This window comes from Hyaena hyaena, unplaced genomic scaffold (assembly GCF_003009895.1).
Source record: "Hyaena hyaena isolate Hyena2069 unplaced genomic scaffold, ASM300989v1 scaffold_766, whole genome shotgun sequence".
NCBI classification, from domain to species: Eukaryota; Metazoa; Chordata; class Mammalia; order Carnivora; family Hyaenidae; genus Hyaena; species Hyaena hyaena.
In genome coordinates, this window is record NW_024081398.1 from 58503 (window position 1) to 69123 (window position 10621).

Here is a 10621-nt window from a genome sequence, read left to right on the forward strand (position 1 = left end):
AAAATAAACATTAAATTTTTTTTTAAAAAATGATCAGAATGTATCAACTCTTTTTTGGATATTAACACAGAACATAATCCTCCTAAGATTTTGGTCTTGATTTTGTACTTGATACCAACCTGCTGGATATTTGCCTACATAATAAGGAAGGAGGGGCTAGAGAATGTCACTGGTACCAATGCCACTTGTATGACTCTACTGTCCCACTCTTTCCCGGGGGCGGTGGTAGCCCTCCTAATTTGTTTTTCCTCTAGTGTGAGAGATTCCCACACGTGTTCATTGGTGAAGATAGCTCATTTTTCTTTGCTATGGCAACCCATTTTTTTCAAGCTGAAAATATGCCCAACCCAGGCAATGAATCTACATCTCCTTGTCACATGTTTGGTTTATCAGGTTTTCTTTTTTTAATATTTTTATTTATTTCTAGGAGAGAGAGAGAGAGAGACAGCGTGAGCAGGGGAGGGTCAGAGAGAGAGGGAGACACAGACTCTGAAATAGGCTCCAGGCTCTGAGCTGGGAGTCAGCACAGAGCCCGATGCGGGGCTTGAACCCACGAACCGCAAGATCATAACCCAAGCGAAAGTTGGACGCTTAACTGACTAAGCCACCCAGGTGCCCCGGTTTATCAGGTTTTCTTATATCTGTCTGAGAGTGGTCATATATCTCATTTTTGTCCAATAAATGTAAGTACAACTCTGCTGGAGAGATGTGGCTGGCACTGGTGCTTCCTCTTTCCTTCTATTGAACTTGGGTTTGATGCCTGGAGCCCCAGCAGCCATTCTTGAGCTAACAGACATGAAGAAGAAAGTTCAGCACAGAGGCTGGAGACACAGAAATACGTCAAAATTGTGGATCTTCGATAGCATGCTTCAGAAGTTGAAGCAGCATGAACAAATACCTATCTCCATATTTATTTTTTATTAAATGATAAAAATTAATTCCCGTTTGTTGGAGTCCCTGTCATTTGTGCTTTCTTTTTATTTTCAACCTACTATGCCCGATGTAATACATTTATCTAATTTTTGCCTTGCATTCTTTTAGAATTTTCAAATGACTTCTAGTTTTAGGGTTTCCTAAATTTGTCAAATGAAATCCCTTTTTCTAAGTTGCCAGAGAAAGATCATGACCCACTTCCTCCTGCCGAAGCTCATAATTTACTCTTCTGTGAAGTGTAAAACCCACTATCTCTTTAAAGTTGTAATTCACAGGTTAGCCAGAAAGAGGCTGGGTGTTTCCCAGAAACACACCTGCAATTCAGGTAGCTACAAGTCAGTATTGTATTCTCTTATTTTTGTCATACTTTATTTCATTTCGTTTTTGGTTTTTTTTTTAGGTTATAAACATGTGCTCAGTGGAACCAACTTTTCACCAGAGAGTGATAACAGAAGGAAAATAAGGAAGGAGTGTGTGTTCAAGTTAATTGTAATTCTTGTTTTTAAATTTCTTACTGTTTATTTATTTATTTATTTATTTATTTATTGAAAGAGAGAGACAGAGTGTGAGAGGGGCAGAGAGAGAGGGAGAGAGAATCCGAAGCAGGCTCCAAGCTTCAAGCTGTCAACACAGAGCCCCATGCAGGGCTCAAACTCATGAATCGCTAGATCATGACCTGAGCCTAAGTCAGATGCTTAACTAACTGGGTCACCCAGATGCCCCACAAGTTACTTATGATTCTTTAAATAAAATTAATTCATTTTAAAAGAGGGGCACTATTAATCACAATTAACTAATAATGTTCTTGCATTTAAAAAGGAACCATAGGGTGACTGGGTGGCTCAGTTGATTAAGAGTCCAACTTCAGCTCAGGTCATGATCTCCTGGTTCGTGGGTTCGAGCCCCGCGTCGGGCTCTGTGCTGACAGCTCAGAGCCTGGAGCCTGTTTCAGATTCTGTGTCTCCCTCTCTCTCTGACCCTCTCCTGCTCACGCTGCCTCTCTCTCTCTCTCTCTCTCTCTCTCTTTCTCTCTCTCAGAAATAAATAAAACATTAAAAAATAGATAAAAATAAAAAGAAACCATAACTTACATGATTTTATTCATAAAACACCACATAGAAAGCATGAAATGTGATTATTTGCCTCAAATTTTTATAACTTGAGAGGAAATGGAAAATACACAATTTTCAGAAATAAGTATAAAATACAAAGAAAAATATGAATTTCCCCAGTGACTTTAACTTACACATTTAAAAATTACTCTACTTCTCCTCACCAAAGCTAAATGGATTTAGGTCTATTGATCCTGAATGTTTTTCCAGAGTCAGACATATTACAATATGTGAGCTCCATCCTTTTTCTCACTCAGCTCACAGCTGTAGTCTCTGCCTATTTCTTCAATATGATACTTAAATTAAGTATTCTTAAGTGTTCTTTTCTTCTGTGACAAGAAATAATCACGAGTGAACTTAGAATTCCACTTTTGCTTTAAGCGTTCAGCATTTTTTTCTTTGTACCAAGGAATGGTGTAAATGGTTATTACACGAAAAGACAGTATTTTGTTTTACTAACTTCTGGGCTAATGTTGATATCGCCTATTAAGGATGAGGAGCATGGGGCTTGAGAATTTATTTGCTTCACAGAGCTAGCCAGGAGCAATAAAAACTCATGTTTTCCTTTTGCTTGAATATATTTGACACATAACATTGTGTAAATTTAAGGTGTAAAATGTGTTACTTTGATACCTTTGTGTAAGGTAATATAATTGTCCTTGTAGCTGTGTGTATCACATTACAAACATTGTCTATTGTCTGTATTCATTATAAGGTGCCTTGAAAACTAAGGCTTTTTTGTTATCCATTCCAAGTATGTATCCTTAAACACCATCAGTTCTATTTCCTCACTCTCCATTCCTTGGTAACGACCATTCTGTCATCTGCTTTTTATGACTTCACTTTTGTTTTTTTTAGGATTCCACCTGTAAGTGAGATCATAGAGTACTTGTGTTTCTCTGACTCATCTCACTTAGCATAAATGTGCTCAAGGTTCATCCATGTTTTCTCAAATGGTGGGATTCCCTCCTTTCTCATAGCTGAATTCCATTGTGTGTACGTATCACATCTTTCTTATCTGTTCATCCATTGATGGGCATTTGGGTTGTTTTTATATCTTGACTCCTGTAATGATGCTGTAATGAACGTGAGTGTATGTATCTCTTTGAAATGCATATATGTTTTGCATCTACTGAGTTACTGAGACATGAGAGTTTTGTAGATGTATAGAGCTCACGCTTGTCTGCACAACATCTATGGGTGTTTGGGGTTTGTATACGTGTATGTGCTTATACCTGGGTCCCTGAATAAGAGTGCGTAAATGCCATTCTGATTTTCTGCTGAATGACTTTGGTTATGCTCTCTCTTCCCCCAGAGGATCTTATAATTTGTGAGGCCATTTCCCAGAAAGAGAAGAGCACCTGTGCGCGTGCACACACACACACACACACACACGTTTCCCTCACCTTCCTCTGCCCCAGAGTCTAGCGGGGAGGAAAGCAGTGTGCTTCATGCCTCAGGTCTCTCTTGTGCCATTTAGCTTGCCAACTCTCCCCTTAGTATTCCCCTGGGGTCCCCTGGGGTCCTGGAAAGGCCAAATACTTTCCAGAGGGCTGTGTTTGCAGGGAGGTCCCCTGGGGATGGGAGGGGGTTGGTACCAGCTCCTCCAGGAGCTTGGAGACAAGCAGAGAACAAATAGCTCATTCTGTGCCCTTCTTCAATTGAGCAGAGACAACCAGGCTTGCCCAGCACCTCGTCGAGCTTGGGGAGACTGCCTGCCTCTTCCTGGTCCACATGACCTCTCCTCCTTCCTCAGTCCAAGGTGGCCATGCCTGACAGACCTGGGAGAAGAGTCATAAGTTACATCACTGAGAAAATGGTGGGTTGAAAAAAGACTCTCGGATATTTCAAGGGGATGATAGAAAATCATGTTCATTTGAATCACTGATTCTTGGGAGCTTTCATTTTATTGATTTAAAAAATCTTTTTTAATGTTTTATTTATTTCTGAGAGAGAGAGTGACAGTGTGAGCAGGGGAGGGTCAGAGAGAGCAGGGGAGGGTGAGATACCGAATCAGAAAAAGGCTCCAGGCTCTGATCTGGCTGTCAGCACAGAGCCCGACGTGGGGCTAGAGCCCACAAACCATGAGATCATTACCTGAGCTAAAGTCGGATGCCCAACTGACTAAGCCACCCAGGCGCCCCTAATTTTATTGATATTTTAAAATAGTTTGTCTTCTTTGAGCTTATTATGGGGAGTGTAGCTACAGGGTATAGTTTGGAAATGAATTTAAGACATAGATTAATTTCACTTCAACAAATATTTCTTTTTGAGAGAGAGAATGAGAGATAGACACAGAGGGAGAGAGAGAGAACCCCAAACAGGCTCCATGCTGTCAGCGCAGAGCCTGATGTAAGGCTAGATCCCATAACCATAAGACCATGACCCAAGGCAAAATCAAGTCAGATGCTTAACGGACTCAGCCACCCAGGCGCCCCTCAACAAATATTTCTTTATCATGTATGTATATTAGGCCATATGAAAAATGTCCAGGATTCAGAGGGTATTATGTAATACAGGTTGCCATGCCATTTTAAGAGTACTATAATAATCTGCTCCAGATAAAACAGACCCCAGTCTCTACAATTGCCCAATGGCCTGTTCTCCTGAAGATACCTCGGTTTAATGCGTCATCAGCCCACCGCTGTGCCTCGTCTCGTGCAGAGTCCAGATTACTGTGACTTAGGAAACAGAAAAAGAGAAAGTGGCAGAGAAAATAGAATAACAGTAGAGGAGGGCATGAAGGACTATGTGTATGGAGGAGGGGAGGAGGGAGTGCAGGTATGTGTGAGCATGCGTGCTTCCACCTTAAATGAGGGCAAGGTCTGGCAAAAGTGATGGCAGTTAAGTGTTGATGACTTATAACTCCTTAGAAGATTTCACTGCTCTCCATGCATAGGACTGTAAGAGGAAGAAGGTAAGATTCATCTCTGGGGCAAGTGGACGCCATGACATTTGTCCTGGCTAACACCCTCATTGTGAGCATCACATGAAATAATGTGTCTTCAGATATTACAAAGTGATATGCAAATGTGAGGCATCATATGACCATGAAAACACTGCCACAGACTCGAAAATCCCTTTCAGGGATCCATCTGCTGCAGAAATTTTTGCTGGAGCAAAGGCTGTTAGTGTCTGGGCCTTGCTCTCTTCCTCCTCGGTCTGTCAGACGGGCTTGATAAATGAACCTGGAAGCCTAAGACGGGACTAAGAGACTGAGCCCTGGGGATTTGAGTGAGACCTAGATCCCTTCCTACATTCAAACTGCACTGGACTTTTAGCAAAGCATACTACCTCCTTGTATTTATCAAAATACAATAATTGATCTTTAATATACATGTTATATATCTTATATAAAACATAATATGTGCATATATACACATTATATATGTGGAGAGTTTTGAGGCTCAAATGTGATCATTACTACACTTCCAATTCTTTCCCTCTTTTTTTTTTTTTGACTACTAGAAAACACAAAGCTACTTTCACACTTAAATGGTAAAACTGCTCAGTCAGATGTTTTTGATATAATTCTATATATTCCCTTCTTTTCCCTTTATTTTTTCCTATCTTTATCTTGTGGTCTCTTACTGGAAAATACTGACTCTGGACTCTTAGATTCCTGTGGGAAGCACAGGAAAGAACTCACTGCTGCTGTAAGAATGTCCCCCACTGTATTTACTAATTCTTAGTCTTTTTGAAAATAATTTTTAAGGGGCGCCTGGGTGGCTTAGTCCGTTAAGAGTCCAACTTTCGCTTGGGTCATGATCTCGCGGTTAGTGGGTTCGAGCCCCGTGTCAGGCTCTGTGCTGACTGCCAGCTCGGAGCCAGGAGCCTGTTTCAGTCTGTGACTCCCTCTCTCTCTGACCCTCCCCTGCTCACGCTGTCTCTCTCTCTCTCTCTCCTAGAAATAAAAAAAAAAAAAAAAAACATTTTAAAAAAATAATAATTTTTTAAATGTTTATTTACATTTGAGAGATAGAGACAGAGTGTAAAGGGGTGGGGGAGGTGCAGAGAATGAGGGAGACAGAATCTGAAGCAGGCTCCAGACTCCTATCTGTCAGTGCAGAGCCCAATAAGGGGCTCGAACCCACAGACCTGAACAGAAGTTGGACACTTAACTGACTGAACCACCCAAGCGCCCTCCTAATTCTTAGTCTTAAATTCCATGGGCTACATCGATTTCCAGCTTCAGGTCTGAGCCATATCCTCTGAGAAGAACAATGTTGCTGAAATCCTGACAATATATTTCATTGTCGCAGTGCTGGGGCGGGGTGACTGGGGAGGAGGGGTGCGTGTTCCAGGAAGAAAGGACTTCTAGGTATGATTCCCTCCCTACATATTTCTGGAATATAAAATTGCATGAGGGAATGAGCCCAAAGACACAGCTCTGGAGCCTGGTGTCCTGTAACTGTGAAGGAGGTGCTTCCCAATGGAAATCTTACCCCTCAGCAGATGGAGACATGTTGATTTCATGTGTCCCTTTGCAAGGACAGAGGTGCTGAGGAAAAGCCCAGCTTGGGGGTTGGGGGTGGGGGACTAAGCTCTTTATTAATGGGTTTCAGGTTGTTTGAACTTTGGAACTCAGAGAAAAGAAGAAAGTAGCTGAGGTAGCTTGGGGTTCACAGACCTTGACTGTTTTGCAAGCTCCACCAACCCCCCAATGTCTTGTAAATCCTAGGCCATGGCCAGCAGGGGCCTTTTAATGAGTGTGTGTGTGTGTGTGTGTGTGTGTGTGTGTGTGTGTGTGTAGATTAAAGGCTGAATTCCAACAAAAAAACCAAAATTGTTTGTTGAATTGGACCTATTAGACATTGTTCGCTTTTCTGTTTATCTGTGTCTGTGTTCTTCTCTAACACAGTAATTGAAGAGGTGGCTGTTCTGCCTTTCTTTGGGGTCCTAAAGCGAGGTGCAAGGCACAGGAGGGAAGTGGATGGGGTGGGCAGCCATTTTCCACTGTCACCCCGGGATCATTTCCTCAGAAAAAGCAGAGAACCTCCCCCAGCTGCACCCATACATCCTGCACATGGGCAAGGTTGCTCAGAAAAAGAGAATTAAGAGACACAGGCTCTGGAGAAACACAGAAGGGAGGAATCAAGCTGTAGGTCACAGAGAAAGTCTGGGAAGGGTAAGGCATTCTGCATTGGAGGTTTGGATGATCCTCAGCTGGCTGGAAGGAGACCGTACCCTGCGCAGGAACGCAGAAGGCTCAGTGATGGCAGAAGGCATCTGGGTTCTCCATTTTTTCTGATATTATTTTCAAGCATCTTGTACCTCCTTTAATCTAATACCCCTGGAAAAGTCCTACAGTCCCCTCCTTTCTCATTAACAATGGCTATTGTTTAGGGGTGCCTGGATGGCTCAGTTGGTTGAGTGTTGGACTCTAGATTTCAGCATAGGTCATGATCCCAGGGTCATGGGATCAAGCCCCACTTTGGGCTCTGTACTGAGTATGGAGCCTTCTTGGGATTCTCTCTCCTTCCCCTCTCCCCACCAGGCACATGCTCTCTATTTCTGTCTAATAATGGTAGGAGTAGTAGTAGGAGTAGTAATAATAATAATAATAATAAACAATGGCTGTTGTTTCCACTATCTAGATCTGTTTTGATTTTTATGGCAGGGTTCTGGGAGAATTTAGCAGTGTATCCTGGAAAGGTCACAGCAAATGTCCATAGAAATGTAATTTAAAATCGAAAGCTCATGGGGCGCCTGGGTGGCTTAGTCGGTTAAGCATCCGACTTTCGCTTAGGTCATGATCTCGCGGTTCGTGGGTTCGAGCCCCGCGTCGGGCTCTGTGCTGACTGCCAGCTCGGAGCCTGGAGCCTGTTTCAGTCTGTGACTCCCTCTCTCTCTGACCCTCCCCTGCTCACGCTCTCTCTCTCTCTCTAGAAATAAATAAAAAAAACCTTAAAAAAAAATTTAAAATCGAAAGCTCATTAGATGTTTACAGATGTGATGAAACTATATTATATCCACCTTAGAAATAAAAGAACTAACATTATGAACATTAAGTAGTAAACTCACTTAGGTGGAGGTAGATAAAAGTGGGATTTGGTGTACTTTTCCTAAACTCCTGATCAAGCACTCCTTACAATGGTCAGATCAAAGAAAATATTATCTTTTTTAAATGTTTTAATGTTTTATTTGTTTCTGAGAGAGAGAGAGAGACAGCATGAGCAGGGGAGGGTCAGAGAGAGAGGGAGATACAGAATCCGAAGCAGGCTCCAGGCTCTGAGCTGTCAGCACAGAGCCCAATGCAGGGTTTGAACCCACAAACCGTGAGATCATGACCTGAGCTGAAGTCAGTTGCTTAACCGACGGAGCCACTCAGGCACCCTGAAAAAATTATCTTTTAAATTATCCATTTGATTTTTTTCTCCAAGAAGCTGGCAAATATTCATATCATGTTTGCTATTAACCCTGTGTGTTTGCACAAATTTTGCTTCATTCAAGCTTTACAACCTTGTTAAATAGGAAAAAAACAGACAAGAATTCTTTCTGTACTGATAAGTGGAGTCATAAGATCTCTATACTATAGAGTCATAGCAGTTATGCCTGAGGGTTGAATACCAGAGTCTCCAGCCTCCTTTCCGTATGCAGCAGATGGAATTTCTCCATAGAAAGGCCATCCTCCAATGCCCAACAGAGATATATTGGAAAGGCATAGAATTAACTTGGAGTCAGAACTCTCCAATTTCACTTCTGTGTGAACTTGGATGAGTTCTCTCTCTTGGCTTAAGTTGAAACAAAATTAAAACATAAGCTCCCTAAAATACATTTTTGCTCAAAAGTTTTGGTTGTGATCATAATTTAGGAGGAAGTCAAGATATAAAGGCAGGAGAACTTCTCTTGTAGTGAGTTTGCTTGTGGCAGGTTCTATCAGTGGCAGCAGGCTGGTGCTCAGGACACGGAAAAATCTGATTCTGTCTGTGCCCACAGCCAGTTATGATCACCAAAGTTCTGGAGGTAGATAACCACACTGCAACCATATATTTCATTCTCCTGGGATTCCCAACCCGGCCAGCCTTCCAACTATTCCTCTTCTTTGTGTTCCTGGCAATCTACCTGCTGACTCTGCTGGAGAATGCTCTCATCATCCTGGCCATTCGTAGCGATGGACAACTGCACAAGCCCATGTACTTCTTTCTGAGCAACCTCTCCTTCCTGGAGCTGTGGTATGTCACCGTCATCAGCCCCAAGATGCTGGTGGACTTCCTCAGCCATGACAAGACCATTTCCTTCAATGGCTGCATGACTCAACTTTACTTCTTTGTGACCTTTGTCTGCACAGAGTACATCCTCCTTGCTGTTATGGCCTTTGACCGCCATGTGGCCATTTGTAATCCACTACGCTACCCAGTAATCATGACCAACCAGCTTTGTGGTACATTGGCTGGAGGGTGTTGGCTCTGTGGACTCACAACTGCCATGATTAAGATGGTTTTCATAGCCCGACTCCGCTACTGTGGGAAACCTCACATCAACCACTATTTTTGCGATATTTCTCCACTCCTCAACGTCTCCTGTGAAGATTCCTCACAGGCTGAGCTAGTAGACTTCCTTTTGGCCCTCATGGTCATTGCCATCCCCCTTTGTGTTGTGGTGACATCTTATGCCACCATTCTCTGTGCCATCCTTAAGATCCCTTCTTCGCAGGGCCGCCAAAAGGCATTTTCTACCTGCGCCTCTCACTTGACCGTTGTAATTCTCTTCTATTCCACGACCCTTTTCACCTATGCCCGCCCCAAGCTCATGTACACCTACAATTCCAACAAAGTGGTATCTGTGCTCTACACAGTCATTGTCCCCCTCCTCAACCCCATCATCTACTGTCTGAGGAACCGGGAAGTGAAGGCAGCCCTCAAGAAGACCATATTTTGCAAAGGAAGTAGTTTCAGAGAGGATAAATGAACCTTTGAGTAATTAGACTCTTACAGAATCCCTTCAGGCCTGAGTCAGGAGATGATGGTTCCACATCCCACACCCCACACTCTGGCCTTTGCTTATCTATCAATATTCAGTACTTTAACACTGCTCTCCCGTGTGTGTGTGTGTGTGTGTGTGTGTGTGTGTGTGTGTGAGCGTGCACACACACATGCATACACAAACGTGGCTAAAGAACTGTATCCCCAGGTGGTAGGCTCTATCTCTAGCTCAGCAGACAAGTTTTAAATATTTTCCAAAAATTATTTGAAACGAGGGCAGATTTTTCTGTCCCAATAAGGTACAAACTCTAGGAAAGGACAGATTTTTGTGTGTCCACTTTGCTAACGTGTCATGTGTACATTCAGCTCTGTCTGTCACGTGGTAGGTGCTTACTACACGTTGTGGAAAGGATCATTGAATAAATACATTGAATAAAAACACTGAAGATGAAGATGGGAGTTGTGAATACTTTTTGATTGCGTCTCTTCCACCTGGTCATTTTTCACGTCTTTTCTTCCCTTCTCTCTGTTCTGTCTTTCCTCTTACAGACTCATAGATGTGCTCGCCCTCTGCCCTCCTCCTTCCCCTCCTCCTTCCCTCCTCACTTCCTCTCTCCCCCTCATTTTTCCACAGAGACACATGTTCACCCA

General features: G+C 42.8%; 1 protein-coding gene across 1 annotated transcript; it reads left to right on the forward strand.

Moving 5' to 3' along the window:
* The first annotated feature begins 3807 nt into the window (after positions 1–3807).
* On the forward strand, positions 3808–9956 carry LOC120221205 (olfactory receptor 6Y1-like). Its single transcript, XM_039218477.1, has 2 exons — positions 3808–3864; positions 8985–9956. The coding sequence occupies exons 1-2, from the start codon at positions 3814–3816 to the stop codon at positions 9954–9956; spliced, it is 1023 nt and encodes a 340-aa protein (XP_039074408.1). The 5' UTR covers positions 3808–3813.
* Positions 9957–10621: the final 665 nt, after the last annotated feature.